The sequence below is a fragment of the Molossus molossus genome, unplaced genomic scaffold (genome assembly GCF_014108415.1).
Source record: "Molossus molossus isolate mMolMol1 unplaced genomic scaffold, mMolMol1.p scaffold_m16_p_3, whole genome shotgun sequence".
Classification (NCBI taxonomy): Eukaryota; Metazoa; Chordata; class Mammalia; order Chiroptera; family Molossidae; genus Molossus; species Molossus molossus.
The window spans coordinates 40,378,068-40,395,047 of NW_023425366.1; the positions used below are offsets into that span (position 1 = coordinate 40,378,068).

At 35.9% G+C, this 16,980-nt stretch overlaps 2 protein-coding genes across 3 annotated transcripts in view; one reads left to right on the forward strand and one right to left on the reverse strand.

Moving 5' to 3' along the window:
* ERCC8 (ERCC excision repair 8, CSA ubiquitin ligase complex subunit) overlaps positions 1–14,771 on the reverse strand; it is a 37,870-nt gene extending 23,099 nt beyond the window's left edge. The window contains exons 1-4 of one of the 2 annotated variants that reach the window (XM_036279355.1): positions 14,627–14,771; positions 12,134–12,229; positions 7,741–7,842; positions 3,595–3,718 (exon numbers count right to left, since the gene is read on the reverse strand). In XM_036279355.1, coding sequence (XP_036135248.1) covers positions 3,595–3,718; positions 7,741–7,842; positions 12,134–12,229; positions 14,627–14,703 — 399 coding nt within the window. In that variant the 5' untranslated portion in view covers positions 14,704–14,771. The remainder of the gene's footprint in view (positions 1–3,594; positions 3,719–7,740; positions 7,843–12,133; positions 12,230–14,626) is intronic. The other variant, XM_036279356.1, reaches the window with a different exon arrangement.
* A 103-nt stretch (positions 14,772–14,874) lies between these two features.
* NDUFAF2 (NADH:ubiquinone oxidoreductase complex assembly factor 2) overlaps positions 14,875–16,980 on the forward strand; it is a 155,732-nt gene continuing 153,626 nt past the window's right edge. The window contains exon 1 of the mRNA XM_036280482.1: positions 14,875–15,099. Within this exon, the coding sequence (XP_036136375.1) occupies positions 14,973–15,099 (127 nt within the window). The 5' untranslated portion in view covers positions 14,875–14,972. The remainder of the gene's footprint in view (positions 15,100–16,980) is intronic.

Here is a 16,980-nt window from a genome sequence, read left to right on the forward strand (position 1 = left end):
CACTATAAAAGATCATTAATCTCACTGAGGCTTTCAGTACTGATTGCCAGTCAATATTTCACTAGTATTCTCTGCAATATTCACAACTAGTTCAAACTTTCTGTGCTCTCCGCAAACATCTCCACTTGGTCACAACAGGTGGTTCTGATCTTTTATTCCAAAAATAAAACAGAAGCCACTCTATGTGAATTCCCTTAATGTCTCATCAACAAAATTTCAAACACATTTGCTTGCACTTATCCTTTTTTCCTTCTTCACTCATGTAATCATGGAAAAATGATCCTTTCTTATATTTAAAGGAAATATGTTCAGATCCCCATCAACACGGTCAGAAATCTCACCCTATACATTATCTTCTTTATCTTCCGAGTATATATAATCTCTCCCTCCATGCTATTTCATTCCCATTAGCACTAAAAAACGTGCAAGTCTTGCCCAGTTAGTGTTACTCAGTGGATTGAGCACTGTTCCATGATTGAGAGGTCTGGGTTCAATTCCAGGTCAGGGCACATGCCCAGGTTGTGGGCTCGATCCCCAGTAGGGGGCATGCAGGGGCAGCTGATTGATGTTTCTCTCTCTCTCTCCCTTCCTCTCTAAAAAATTAATAAAAACATATTTAAAAAATATGTTTCATCTTAATTGCATCCCCCCCCCAAAGACAAAAAACAAACAAACAAAAATACCCCTTTCACCCAAATTCCTCCTATATTTTACAGAAAGAGAGGAAAAAAAAAAAAAACACCCTAAATTTTGTGTGGAAACACAAGACACTGAATAGCCAGAAAAATCTTGGGACAGAAAAACAAAACTGAAGCCATCACACGTCATGATTTCAAACTATATTACAAAGCTGTACTAATCAAAATAATATGGCATTGGCATAAAAGCAGACATACAGATCAAAGTAACAGAATTGAGAGTCCAGAAATAAACCCAGGCATATATGGTCAATCAATTTACTACAAAGGAGCCAAAAATATATAGTGCGGAGAGGATAGCCTCTTCAATAAATCATGTTGGAAAAACTAGGCAGCCACATGCAAAAAAATTAAACTGGACCACTCTCTCTTTTTTTTTAATCCTCACTCGAAGACATTTTTCCTTTCCTTTTTTTTTTTTTTGTTCAGATGGAGTAGGAGGAAGAGAGAGAGAGAGACAGAAACTTCAATGTGAAAGGGACACATTGAGTGGCTGCCACCCACACAACCCAATCAGGGCCGGGGACAAACTACAACCGTGGTACATGCCCTTAGCAGGAACCAAACCCGGGTCTCTCTGGACTACAGGCTGATGTTCTAACCGCTGAGCCAAACCGGCCAGGGCTGGACCGCTATCTTATACCATACACATAAATTAACTCAAAATAGATTAAAGGTTTGAATGTAAGAGCCGAAACTGTAAAAATCCTAGAAGGAAACATAGGGATAAGCTCCTTGATGATGACTGTTTGGATTTGATACCAAAAGCAAAAATAAACAAGTGGGATTACATCAAACCAAAAAACTTCTCCACAGCAAAGGAAATCAACAAAATGAAAAGGCAATCTATAGAATGGGAGGTAATATTTGCAAATCATCTATCTAAAAAGGGGTTATATCTAACTACAAAGAAGTTATACAATCCAATAGCAGAACAAAAAAACAAAAAAACAAAGAATCTAATTTAAAAATGAGCTGAGGAACTGAATATCTTTCCAAAGAAGATATACAAATGGCTAACAGGTACATGAAAAGGTACTCAACATCCCTAAGCAAAAGGGAAATTCAAATCAAAATCACAGTAAGATATTACTTCATACCTTTTATATAGTTATAAACTATTATCAGAAACAAGAAGTAACAAATGTTGGAAAGGAAGTAGAGAAAAGAGAATCCTTGTATACTCTTGGTGCAGCCACTATGGAAAACAGCACCGAGGTTCCTCAAAAAGTTAAAAATAGAAGAACTACCATATGATTTAGCAATTCCACTCCTGGATATTCACCCAAAGAAATTAAAAACAAAACCTATTTTGAAAAGATATATGCACCCCATGTTCATTACAGCGTTATTTAATAAACATACAGGACTATTATTCAGCCACAAGGAAGAAGAAAATCCTGACATATGTGACAACATGGATGGACCTTGAGGATGTTATGCTAAGTGAAATAAATCAGACAGAGAAAAACAAATACCAGTTGATTATTCTTATATGTGGAACCTAAAAAAGCCATCTAGAAATAGAATAAAGTTGTGGTTACCAGGGGCAATCAAGTAGGAGAAATGGGGAGATGTTGGTCATACGGTACAAACTTCCAGTTATAAGACAAATAAGAAAAGAAAAAAGTTGCCTAAGGAAGGGGACTTGAGAAAGGGAGTACAGCACAGTCAAGATATGATCAGAAGGCAAAAAGAGATCAATTTAGTGGCAGCAAATCATTTATGCAAAAAGAGGTAGAAGCTAAGGTTGAGGGAATTAGGGGTTGAGGTTATGGAAAACTTAGAACGTCAGACTGATTTTAGACAATGGCAATCACTAGTGGGTTTGGGACAAGAGAGTTGATGAAACTTTTATAATAAAATTAATTCTGGGGTAGAACTTACCATGGAAAATGTGGGAAGAAAAATGCAAGGAAACCAGTTAGCAGTTTTTAGTAGTATTCTAGATATATGGTAACGGTGAGAGAAATAGAAAAGAGAAATACGAACATTTGAAGAAAGACTGCTAAAATTTGAGGACTAAATAGATATGAGGAGAGATTAGTCTGTAACATGTTAAGACATGTATTACACTACATTCAAGCAAGAGAGGTTCTGTAGACAGGTAGAGAAATATGGGACTAGAGCTCAGGGAAAAGATTTACACCAGAAATACATATTTGACCATATATCATGAAAACTATTATCTATTGTTGACCTTTGCTAAGCCATAATATTAATAACCTTCTTTTCCTTTAAGTTTTTAAGTCAATAGGAGATATATACAACCACAAGTAGTTTTAAGTAATAAAGATAATTATAGCTAATAGTTTTTGAACACTTACTATATGCTACATACTAATCTAGTTTCTTTACATATATTAACCTATTTAATCTTAACCATTCTATGAGATAACAATCATTACCCACATTATAGATGAGAAAACTGAAACACAGAGAGGTTCAGACACTTGCTCAACGTTATACAGCTAGTCAGTAGCAAACCCAAAATATGAACTCAAACAATCTAACTCTCCTTAACAACTATAATGCTTTCACATCTATTATCTGATATCTTAGCAAATAATCACACTAAAATGGTTTATTATTCTCCTTCAGCCCTGGCCAGTTTGGCTCAGTGGTTAGAGCATCGGCACGTGGTCTGGAGAGACCCTGGTTCGGTTCCCACTAAGGGCACATACTTCGTTTGCAGTTTGTCCCCAGTTCCGGTTGGGGTTGTGTGGGTGGCAGCCAGTCGATGTGTCTCTCTCACATCAATGTTTCTCTCTCTCTCTATGAATGCAAAAAGTGTCCTCAGGTGAGGATTAAAAAAATAATAATAAAAAATAAAATAAAATAAAATAAATTCTCCTTCATCCTACAGAGCCATTTGGAAAAGTTTTAATATACTTACTTGTAATGTATTTGTATCCCATACTTTCAGAGTTTTATCAAATGAGCTTGATGTGAACATGCCAGTGTCATGAGGATACCACTGTACAGTCTCCACACTGTATCTGTGAAAATCAGGATGATATCTACAAAACAGCAACCAAAATTTAGAGATAACTAATTTATGTGAGTTTGAAACGGATACTACTGTATATTAACAAATAGTAGTCTCAGGAAGGATGATGTCAATGGCCAAATCTAGATCACATCCCTGTGTCCTAGGAAAATAGAATGTTCAGGAACTAGTTTCAGGTTTCTCTGGTGTGACGTGGAGGCCTGCTTCCTGCTAAGGCTCTTAAAATGGGAGACTTTTTATTTCTGTACTATAGCCTGGAGGGATCGGCCAGCTACACTGGACCTACTCATGAAGGGGGCAATGATTTTTCCTTACTGGAAGAGATACCTATTCTGGTTTGGGATTTGCTCTTCCCATTATCGTTTTATTAGCACTATCATTCTCAGAGTTGTTGAATGCCTTACATACTTCCAGGGTACTCCACACAATATTGCTTCTGATCAAGGAACTTACCTTATGACCAAAAAAAAAAGAAAAAAAAAAAAAGCAACTGGGATGCCCATGGGATTAACAACTTTTATGTAACCCATCACCCATAGAAGCATGGTCTGTTGATGACTCAATTATGGTATCAGCTACAATATACCAACTTGTGAGGGTGATGTGCACTCCTAAAGGATGCAGTGTACGTATGCTCTGAACCAGTGCTCAACACAGTATATGTCATTTTACTGAATTCATTCAAACAAACTGGCTGTTAAGAAACACAAGATAATGTGGAACACTTGAACACCTACTGAGTATTTAATATAAAAAAGTATTGTGTATGTGAGATAATGATACTATGGTTATGATTATAAAGACTTTATCTTCTAGGGATAAACATAATTATGAATAAAATGATATGATTCTGGATTTGCTTCAAAACAATCCTCAGAGTTGGGGACATGGGGTAGAGATGAAACAAGATTAGTTATGAATGATAGTTGTTAAACTGGGTGATAGGTACATAGCTCATTATACTACTCTCAACTTTTGTATATGTTAAAAATTTTCCATGAGGTAAAAGTTAACAGAAGACTACTGCAACCATGTGGAAATAGGACCATTATGAGTTGATTCCTTAAGGTGAAGGTTTGGATCACAATATAGGGTAAAGACCTTGAACATTTGTGCAACCTGAAGAATGAGAATATGAAGAAGGAAACCTTTAAGTGCCAGTTTTGGCCTGGAGACAGATGCAAAAATAAAAGGACTGTAGTGCCCACCCATATTTTCTTTCTTTCTATGATATATATTGACATCATATCAATATATATACACATACACACACATATATATTTTAATTTAATTTCCCCTTTCTTTCCATTAGTTTATATAGGTTAACTATACAGTTGAGTCCAGAGGTTGCATAATACTGACATAAGATCAAGTAAAACTAGTGGAGAAATTGACATTATCTTGAACAGGAGCTAGATGTGGTAACTAAGCAGACTTAGGGTCATCACCATTAGGGGAAGGAGATAGTATATTTTGGTTGTAGCCCAGCTGGTGTGGCTCAGTGGATTGAGAATCTTCTCATGGACTGAGAGGTCCATGGTTCAATTCCCAGTCAGGGCACATGCCTGGGTTGTGGGCTCAAACCCCTGTAGGGGGTGGCAGGAGGCAGCCGATTAATGTTTCTATCTCACATCAATGTTTCTATCTCTGTCTCCCTTCTCTCTCTAAAAAATACATTTAAAAAAAGGTGTAAAAAAAAAAAACACATTTTGTTTGTATAATAGATACGTGCATTAGGGTAGGGGATGGAACTTTCCCACCTTCCCCCTCAAAAAAGGAAGGGTAAGCACAGGAAGAAAGGTGTATATGGATATTAAATAGCCATATGGGTGGGTTGTAGTGGACATCTGCCCTTTTCTTGGCTGCTGAGCATGCAAATTCCTCCTTTTGTTTTATTGAAAGTCAGGACCATGACTCTTACTACAGAAAGCAAGGGACTCCAGACATTCTCTTTCCCTTCCTCTTGGCAGCAAGGGCATGGACGTGTCCTGGGCTTCATCAGTCCTGCCCGGGTCTCTAAAACTCTAGCCAGTAATGCAAACTCCAGGGATATTTAGCAATTATTCACAGCTGTGGAGTTTAGCGTTTGAGTTGGTTACATGAAGCAGAAAGTAAGTTGTTCCTGTGGTATAACCTTGACTGTGTTCTCTATCCTAATTCTTCTTGCTTTTGCTCATTTTCTACATTTGATTCTTCCACCTTCCTGCCAGTTATGTGAAATACTAATTATCTTTCCAATAAATTTCTTTTTTTTACCAATTTTCCAATAAATTTCTGCTTAAGATAAGCAGAATTAAATTCCATTTGCTCCTAAGAATCTTGATCTATACAGAAATTTTCTAGTTTTAAATAAAACAAATCTTTCATGTAGTGATCACACATAAAAGCTCATTTATATTTTAATTTAAAAATTAAAATAGGACAAAATATTATATTATTCCCTTACTATGTATTATCTGTTATTCTCATTCACATTTAATAAGAATTTTGGTAGAGGAAAGAAGTCTTTTTGGCGCTTAAGAACAAATACATTAAATAAAACCAAAATAAATATGAGGAAAGAATCTAAGCCCCACTAATTCAATAATAATTTTTACTAAAATTATTTTTTAAAGTTAGTTTATAAAGTCTTTGGATGTAAATATGATACTTTAAATCATTTTGTAAAGATGCTCACTATATGCCCATTTATATTCAAAGTCATACTTTTAAAGATAGAGTTTGAATCCAAGAAGAAAGCCATGGTAAAACAAAAGACTGACACACTAAACATTTACTTAACTTCACACACCAGAAAAGCAGACCATAGTCCTTCATGGGATAATGCTATATATAGCATGTGGTATACATGAAAACACTGTTTCGTTGTATAACAAATTAAACAATGTTAAATGTTAGCTGAGATAAAATAAGATAAAAATGAATTTAATATGAGTGTCTTACACTTAAGAGTTTAGATTTTTATTTTTTGGTAGGAGTGAAGAGTATAAAATGGTATAAGCCTCTTAGAAACCACATTTCAGAGTACTTGAGGTAGTATCTTGCTTTGTACTTTCTCTATAACTACATTACTTTCCATCCACACAGTGGCTTTACAGTTTCCAATGTGCTTTTTGAAATATAATATTTCATTTAATTCTCACGGAAACCTCGTAAGAATAATCTGAGGCTCAGAGAAATATTTCCCAAATATGTATTTCTGAAGTGAAGCCAAGAAATAATCATAAATCTCACAAACATTCCATGGACTTACACACTTATTCTAACGCCTCAGGAACAGCTTTACTATAGAGTGGTTGTTGATATTAATGTTCATGATGTTTTTCTTCTTATTTCTCAACACCCTTCTGTAATTTACATTCCTTCTGTATATTCAAAGGTCTGCTCAATATCAGATCAGATACAGGTGACAAGAATTAAGTGAGCATTATGAACAAATTACAACAAAACCACAAAACATTTTATTAAAGACTGAAAAATAATTCTCACAAGACTGGAAAGACAGAAAAGAATAGTCAGAAAACTCAAGAAAAAGATATGTTTTTAAGTTAGGATGCTTTCAGTAAGTAGAGAGGTAAAAGGGCTGTGTGTGCTAGTGTATGTCTGGTGAGGGATTGCCAGGATATTTGCTGCTTCTAGCCATTAATCTTTTTGTTCTATTAATATCAACTGAAAAATCTAATTTGTGTTTGTAATTGGCTAAAAGACTCATAAATGAATCTTACACTAAGTGGTACTAAAAACTAATAGGTCTCTGAGGTGTGCTATGTAGAACAGAAAGTATATAATCAAAACTTTTTAAATAAAATCACTTTTAAAGCTCATGCTAAAGTTGTTTTGGGAATGTCACATTAAAAACAGCTACACCTGACTTTAGTTATTATTCTTTAAGAAAACATAAAATATCTATGTAAATATATCATGTGAACAAGTTGCTTGAGACATTCATATGACTGCTATTTTCATAGTGTGCATTTGATGCAAAAAAACTCAACTCTTTATACATTGATGAATTACATTTTTAATACACACCTGTCAACAGAACACACTGCTTTACATGTGTAATAAGGTTGTCTGCTGGAGTTCTCAAGATCATAAAGTACAATCACACCATCTGAACCACCTGATAACATGCTAATAATAAAAAAGTTAACATTAATTTATCATTTTATGTAGTTCATTTACTTATGATTACATCTGAAAATTACTGATTTTTAAACACCCAAAAGTATTATGCCCACAAATACCAAGTAAAAATTAATACAGACTTCAATAAACTAAATTTTCTTAATCTAATATCTGTAGAATTAATATGAAAAGATTCAATATGTGATCATTTAAAATTTACCTTCATGATACCACAAAGAAATGACAATGAAAACACAATGGCAAAAGTTATTTCTTACTAGAAAGTAAAATATTACAAAGTAATTTAAAATGTCCTAATTATAATTGTGCTAAATAGAAATGGAATTAGACAGACCAGCTATTACTATGGTCCTGGGAACCGAACCTGGGTCTCTCCGGACCACAGGCCAATGCTCCAACTGCTGAGCCAAACTGGCCAGGGCTCAATTTCTTTTTAAAAATTTCTCCTTTTCACTTTCACCTAAGGCATTATTTCTTGTATTTATTTGCTTGTGTGCCCTATGCTTTAGTCTACATTTCTGAAACATTTTTCCTTTATTTCTAATTTTTTCTTGAGTTTGAACATCTCATTTGAGTTTTTCTAATTACAACTTATGTCATTCTTTCATATACTGTACATTTTTAAAATGACATTTAGCTAGTTTAGAAATATTAGGTTAAAGTCCTCATCTACTTTGTTGGCATATCTTTCTGGCACAACTTTGTGGTCTACAGGTACATAGGTACTCTACTTATTCTCTTGTTCTTATAATAATTTTGTATGTAATTTGACTTCAGTCCTATTCTTTTACTTGTTTTTATGTAAAATTAATTTTCTTAAACTTTTAAAAGGGAGACTTGGTTCAGAATATTTACATTTTATATCTCTCGAACTTTTTTTCTTTTTTTGTAAGAAGTTCAAAATATGGCAGCTCACTTTGAGAGATTTCCTGATTCTGTTTACCCTCCCAGCATTTATCTTTTTCATTTGTTCTATTGTCCCTATATTACATTGTTTCCATTCCACTCAACTCCACTCCACTCCACTCCATTCTATTCTATTCCTCCCTAGAGGGTATCTTTAGTTGATTAGCTGGAGAGATTATAAAGCCAAGAATGCTCCAACCCCACAGGTCTTACTGTGAACACCTTGAACAATCAGAATATGCCATCATCTCCCAGTTTCAGCTGCTGTAGCTAAATGGACTTGAGTTTTTAACTAACCGTTGGTTATTTCAGAGTTATCAGGTCTATCTGATGCCCCATTACTTTTCATTGCCTTCCCTGGTACAGATGCTGATACTACATAGGTCTTGCAGTTATCAGTTCATTTCTACTCATCCACATTTTATGGTTTGTGAGGATACTTCATCACCTATACTTCCTAGAAGTGTTATACTTTGGTTTTGATCTTGCTATCTTTAGTTTCTTTGCTATTTAAAGTACATGTCCAGGACAAGATAAAGAGCTTGTGCCTGAAATAAACACACTTTTTTCTTCACTGAGAAAGTCTTACTGCCAAAAAAAAAAAAAAAATCTCAGCTCATGTAATCTGTGTATTTAGTGATGTAGTAGATTTATATTCTGGTACAAGCTCCTTATCTTGTTGTGAACTAGTTTCAAAGGGTTAATGAAATAGCAGCATGTCGAAGCAGCACTGATTTACAGACTTGCTTTAATAAAAAATTCAATACCAATTTGTAGAACAATTAGGTTAATTTAAAAGTAGTTCTTCCAAGTTCTTTGCTGAAAAAGTTCTAAAGTCCAACTAATGAGGGGCAATAAAGAAAGACAGCAAGTGAAGCCATGCTGAATTTAGTTTATTTTATATTCGTTAGCTTCATTACATTTGCAGTTGTTACTCTAATTATGTATCTAGAGAAATATTTGTAAACTTAAACAACTACAACTTTTATTTTGGTTTACAAAATGCTATAGGTTGTTTGGACACAGATGTGAGTTACATGTGTACCACAACCAATTTCAAAAACATTTATGCTTTATATTTGAACTTTGTGAAATATTTTTTTACCCCAGTACTACATGTTCTGTCAAAACAAAAATAAACAAATGTTTCAAAGTTGAACTCTTAAACTGAATTTAAATCATATTTCCAGTAATGCCAAATGTTTCATCTTTGCTAGAATGACTTCCAAAAGCTTTCCTTGGATCCATTAATTGTATGAAAAACTGAACCATTATTGGCATCGACTGTATTTGAAGTATATAATGACACTGACATTATTTAACTTTGAGATTATTATTCTGTAATAGAGCAAACACAGTAAGAGATATGGCTTCATATTTTTATATAAATGAGGTAACCTGGTATTAAAGATAAATAAAAATTAATTAGAAGAATTGAGAAGGTATAAAAAAAGCTTTATAGAATGATATGCAAATATGTACTCTATGCAATTACACCAATTAAAATGTTATTTTCAGACTGACTTCTTAAAATAACTCCTAACTGTGGAAATAAATGCTTTCTTTAAACCAGATTTGTGTATTCTGGTTTCCATTCTGGTTTTCAGTGAATTCTTTACAGCTGTCATGGTGGTTGGTAAATATTAAAAGTATTTAGAGCAAGTTTTATGTGCATTGACTTTCTTAAGAAAAGGAAAGTCACATCCAGCTAGTGTGGCTCAATGGATTGAGTATGGTCCCATAGACTGAGAGGTCCGGGTTCCATTCCCAGTCAGGGCACCTGGCCAGGTTGCATGCTCGATCCCCAGTTGGGAGTGTGCAGGAGACAGTCAATCAATGTATCTCTCTCACATTGATGTTTCTATCTCTCTCTCGCTAAAAAAATTCAATAAAAACATATTTTAAAAAAGAAAATATTTAATTTTCCATTAAATATAAAATGTTCTTTTTATTTCTCTCTTTGCTGCCAAAAGGGTTTAATGCAAAATACAAGTCTTAGCAAACAATGAAATAAATATTTGTACATTTTTACCACGCAATAAAGAGGGAAACTATAGCAGTGACAATCCTGACTTTTCTCTATATGCTCTGCAAAAGACTCCTCAACCTATATTTTTCACACATTATTTCATATACATATAATCTGTAATTTATTAAATTTCTCAATGACTCTTCCAAGTGGTAGCCTATTGGCTTCATGTATTTCACAGATCAAACAACTGATCATTATCCCAAATGGGTGGCTAGAGAACCTGTACTAAATATTTTTTTCACCAGAATCCAAGACTAAAAGAAATTAGTTGTTCATATCTGCATTCTTTTATAAGCAAATGCCCCACAGCTATCCTTGAATGGGAGATGTTATATTAAGCCTGGAAAAGGTCAGAAAAAAGAAAAGATTTATCACTGGTCATCTTTTAGATTTAACCATGTGTTAAAAATGAGGATTTATTCATTGTTCATGTTTCTCATATGCTACGATAGAAGCTGGAAACAAAAATGAAATTCTATCAAATCTTTCTTGACTTATGTTAATGTTAATAATAATAATATTAATAATAATGATAGTTTATTATAAAAGAAAAATTGTGGGGTGAATGCTAAACATATGATACAAAAAACTTTTCTTTAGTTACTTCTACACTTGTTTTAATTAATAGACTACATGAAGAGTTTTGAACTTCCTTGTAAAGTCATGTGGGGGTCAAGATGAGCTTTAAGTGGGGTGATAACATGTTCAGATTTGTATTTTTCCAAGCACTTCAACTGTTATGTGGGAAATGGACTGAATGGTGTAAAAGTATAGGTAATAATGCTTTTGATTAAGTGGAGTAGTAGCAACCAGTAATGATATGCAGGTCCTATGCTAATCATGTTATACATATAATCTCAATGAATCTTCACAACAAACTTGTTGGTATTATTATTCCCATTGTATAGCTAAGGCAACTAAGAATTAGAAAAGTTAGATAAATTGCTCATGGTCACACAGCTGACAAGTGGTAAAACCAGGGGGAACGCAAATACAAGTCTGGTTTGCTTCAAATTTAATGCTCTAAAGTATACTTTTGCTTTTTAATATTTTTCCCCATTAGTCTCTTGAAAGCAGCAACTATGTTTTAAAATAGCATGTACGGTTACACACCCCAGCACTTTAAAGCCTTCGGAGTTAACAATGAATATATTTATATTAAAGTAGTTTGGAAATATCTGACAACATTTTATAGGTATGAAGTTCTGTATTTATTTGAAATTAATAATACCATATTAAAAATGCTATAGTTTACAAATATTTATGAACCTTTACATAATTAATCTGAAAACAAGAGTTTACTGCTTCTCACTTAGAAAGAAAAATGTATCAACTTACTATCTCCCTTCAACAGGTTCAATGTCCAGGGTGTTAACTCCATTGCCATGGATCCTTTCAACATCTCTGTCTTTGTTTAACTCCAGTCCCAAAACCCTTAAAAAATATATAAAAATTAAACAAGGGGAGAAAAAGATAAAACTAAACAATAAGAAAGTAATTTAAATGTAAATAATGTCCATATCTTCCTAAGATTATATATAATACAAAAATTGGGTGGGTAGTTCAGTTGGTTGGAGTGTTCTCTTGTACACCAAAAAGGTTTCAAGTTCATTCCCATCAAGGTATATACCTAAGTTGAGGGTTCGATCGGGGCACATACAGGAGGCAACCGATCGATGTTTCTCTCTCACATCCATGTCTCTCCTTCTCTCTCTCTCTCCCTTCCTAGCTCTCTAAAATCAATAAAAACATATCCTCAGGGGAGGATTTTTAAAAAATCGCAAGTAATGCTTATGTCTCTTTCTACCAAGCTTCCAAAGGCTTTTATGGATTTTAAAGACCTTACACAAATTTTTAAAATATCAACAATACTAACAATTACATGCAAATAATTTCTCCTAAAGTATCTTAAAATTAATTTAAAGAGTATATTTTTTAAGTTTTTAAGATAAATTGACAACTTAAATTTAACTGAGGACACCTAGTGGACAAAACTTAAATTACAGTATTTTAAATAAATTCCCAGGAGTATTTCTTATGCCTTAGGTGTAAATACAAAATGAGTATGTTCAACTCAACATTTAGGCACATTTCAATAAAGCCAATTAAATATTTACAAACAAAAGATTATAAACTGCTCTCATAGATTAAGATAGTGAAATCTCTGATATTCCATAACTATAAACTATTATTATTCTGATCAGGGTATTAAAATTAAATTAGTTAATACATTTAAAAATGCTCATTACAATGCCTAGATATATTAAGTACCTACTGAATATTAACTATTAAAATTTGTCTCAATTTTTTGGATGTTAAAAATGATTTACATTAATTTAACCAGAATGATTTCTAAATTCATTACTGATCAATATGATGCTAATTTATATAAAATTTTTAGGCCAACAAATTAATCTGCTTTTTCAAACAATGCACAGTGCTAGGAAAGGTTCAAACTGATATTTTCACACACTGACAGTAGCAGTACTGATAATTAAAAGTATTTTAGCAGTAGCAAGTTGATTTAAAGATATACATGGCACTGTGTTCTGGAAGACAGTTTAGCCTTAGGTTCACTCAGTACTTCTCTGACCTTGTTCAATAACAATAACAGTTCATATTAAAGAGCCTACTACTATTTGCTGAAATTGTAATCAGTGGTAATAATAAGTGTATTAAGTGGTAATTCTAAGTGGCAGATTTCCTAGATAGTAGGTTATATTATTACATGATTTTCCTGAATATAAAATACTTAAGTTTATCTGCTCAAGGTCATTCATCTAATAATTGGCTGCTCTGCATCTGAACTATGATATTTTTTCCCTCGGATCACTATACTGTCCTGACAATTCTGAGATTCAATATTCCATCAGAAAATGGTTTCTTCCCTTTTTTCGATTGCAGTTCCATTTCTTCTTAAACTATTTTTCCATTTGGTGATTATTCAAATTATAACAGTAATATATACTTCTTGTAACAAAAATAATATAAAAAAAAATGTGCAAAGGTAATCATCCCTTCCTTGAGTTCTCTTCTAACAATGAGAAACGTGACTTTTATTAACATTAATGTATTTACTTATTTGACCAATGCCCCTGTGTATAACTAATCGCCACTACCATCCCCTCCCCCAACAAGGATGCTACTCATTAGGCTTGGACTTTGATTTTCGTCTCCCCCAACATTCCTATCACCTTGGGTTTATCAGTCCCCACACTTAGATGACCTCCTCAACTTGCTCAGGCTCTGAAATATCACTCAGGGCCAACCTAATCCATGTTTGGAAGCCTACCTCTGCCCAACCTAAAGACTTTAGGACTGAATTGTTTGGGAACTAGAGGAGGGCGGGGTGGTGTTAAGATGAAGAGAAAGAGGGAGGGTAGTAAGATAGGTAAACGGGTGAGGTGTGTGTGGAAGGAGGCAAGGTGTGCAAAAAAAGTTAATATACCAGGCCTGAAACTGCTATCCTTAGAAAGGCCTGCATGCAAGACTGGCCCTTGACTCGTTTCCGGGATTTCATTTTTATGCATCATTAGTGGATTAGAAGAGTTCACTGTGTAAAGTACTTGGAACAAACAATATGCTTTACGTTGAATACCTGCTTTCCTTCTGGGTCTGGAATTTTTATATATGCTAGGTATATGCATATACATACAAAGAGTTTTGGTACATGCTCCAAAAGAAGAGTAAAGCCGAGTTTGGTGAGAGGAAAGTGACGATGAGGCAGGAAAGTGACAATAAGGCGGTAAAGTGTGAGCCAAGCAAGGGTAACACTGCCACTGGTCCAAATTTTAACTGGCTTGTTAGAGAAAAGAATAATGTTTTCTATACCTTCGTGTGCACTCCGCTCTTTGTAGGCGAAGAGGGTCGTCCAATCCGGCTTGTCGCGCCAACAAAAACCCTAGCATCCCGTTCCTCCACACTGGATGGAGCACTGGACGGAACACTGGACGCTGCCATGACAGAGCTCGGAGGCGGGGCTCTAACAGCGGAGTCTCCCATTGGTAGAGTTCTGATGCCATCTGACCAATGGTGAGCGCCGTTACTGAAAGGGCGTGATCAAGGAGGCAGGTGGGATTCCCTGGGGTTGGTGGGCTGACTCTGCGCCTGGGGCGTTCGTGTTTCTGTCGAAGCAGATACGGCAGCTACTCACGCTCGGATCTGGACGTCCGCTGGCATGGGTTGGTCTCAGGGTTTGTTCCGCACCCTGTGGAGAGCGCTGTCCAAGGAAGTGAAGGAGCTAGTGGGCACAGACCAGTTCGGGAACAAATACTACTATATCCCGGCGTACAAGAACTGGAGAGGTGAGATGACAGCGAGGGCAGCGGTGGCGCGGTCAGTAAATGGGGGGAAAGTAAGAGCGTCTCGTAAACAAATGCAACGTGCGACACATGTGCTGTCACCTTGAGGGGACAATTCGAGTTCGTGCGCCCCGCCACCTCTTCACCTTGATGGCTTTTGCTGAGCGCCTCCCCGCGGCCCGGCGGCGTGTGCCCGCAGTCCGTGCGCCGCAGCGCCTAGGTCGGTGCGCCCGGCCGCGGCCCGCGCCAGCTCGGCACACACCCGTCTCCTCCCGGCGCCGGGAGCCACGCGGGGCGCCCGACGCCCCAGTGTTGGTCCTTGTCACTGGGCGACGCAGACGGGGACCAGTCAACGGAGGTCTTTTACCAAAAGTCCTCCGATGGGAAGGAAAGTGGCCTTTTTTCGTCTTCGGCCCCGCTTGTGACCTGGCCGGAGTCGGTATAGTTGAAGAGAAGTATCTTAAGCGCCCCTGCTTTTGTCTTCCTTGGCGTTGACTTTTGTCAGTAGCTCCGGACTGGCCCCGTGCATCACCTTCCTTGCGACCAAAACCCATAAGAAGTATAACCATGTGGAAGAAAGATCTCCATGTTACTTTTCACGAGTTTTCACTCCAAGAGCCTGTTGAGCTTCCTTTACAGTACACGCTCTAAATCGTGGTATTTCTGTGTAGAATTCGTGAGAAGTACGTAGTGAAGTTTGAGGAATTAGGGGGCGTTCCAGCCCGTTGAAATCACACCACACAGCAGTAGTCATAACCTCTTATGTGTCAGTTCCACACTGCGATGCAAAAGGTCTCTGGCTTTGGAGTCAGAAAGGCTTGGTTTAAAATTTCAGCTTGACATTTAATAGTTGAGGGATCACAGAGAGAGGATTTGTTCTCCCCAAGTCTCAACCTCCTCACTTGAAAGTTAGAGGTGATAATAATAACCATTATGTTGAGAAGCAGTAAGATTTATCCAAAATTGTGTTCCATTCATTTCTGTAACTCTTGACAAAGGGAAATACTTCCTTCCTCCTAGAACACATATAAAGTGTATTCTGTGATTTATCACTCAAAATTGTTTGCCTATCCTTTTTCTGTAATTTAGTTTAATATTTTAGATGTTTCCCTAATGAACTCTGTCAGGGAAAGGAATGTCTTTTTTAAAGAAGTCCACAAAGAACCTATCATGGTGGTGAAGTATTTCTTGGCAGATTTCAAGCAGAGAGAAAGATATTTCTTTCCCATAAGTTATCAGTAGCATTTAAAATATGCAAAACATCAGATTAACTTTTTTTTTTTCTCACCGAGGTCATTTTTCAATATTTTGTTCAGATAGAGTGGGAGGGAGGGAGGGAGAGAGAGAAACATCAACGTGAAAGGGACACATCGAGTGGTTGCCACCTACACGACCCGGCCAGGGACAAACTGCAACCCAGGTACATGCCCTTAAGCGGGAACCGAACCTGTGTCTCTCTGGACCGCAGGTCGACTCTCCAACCGCTGGCCAGGGCCAGATTAACTTTTAATTGAAGCATAATTTACATTAAGTAACATTCATACTTTTTGGTGTATGGTTTTGTGATTTTTTTTGAAACATGCTTAGAGTCATGCAACTATCACCACAATTATGATATTAAACAGTTCCTTCACCCACCCACAAATTCCTTCCTACACCTTAGTGTTTCATTCCCTCACCCATATCCAGAGCTTGGCAACCACTGATCCGTTTTATGTCCCTGTAGTTTAGAGTGTCATATAAATGGAATTATACAGGTGTAATCTTTTGAGTCTAGCTTATTTCACATAGCACAATGCAGTTCAATTTCATCCACATGTCAGTAGTTGTTTCTTTTAATTGCTAAGTAGTATTTTACTGTTACTTTTCATAATAGTAAGCTAA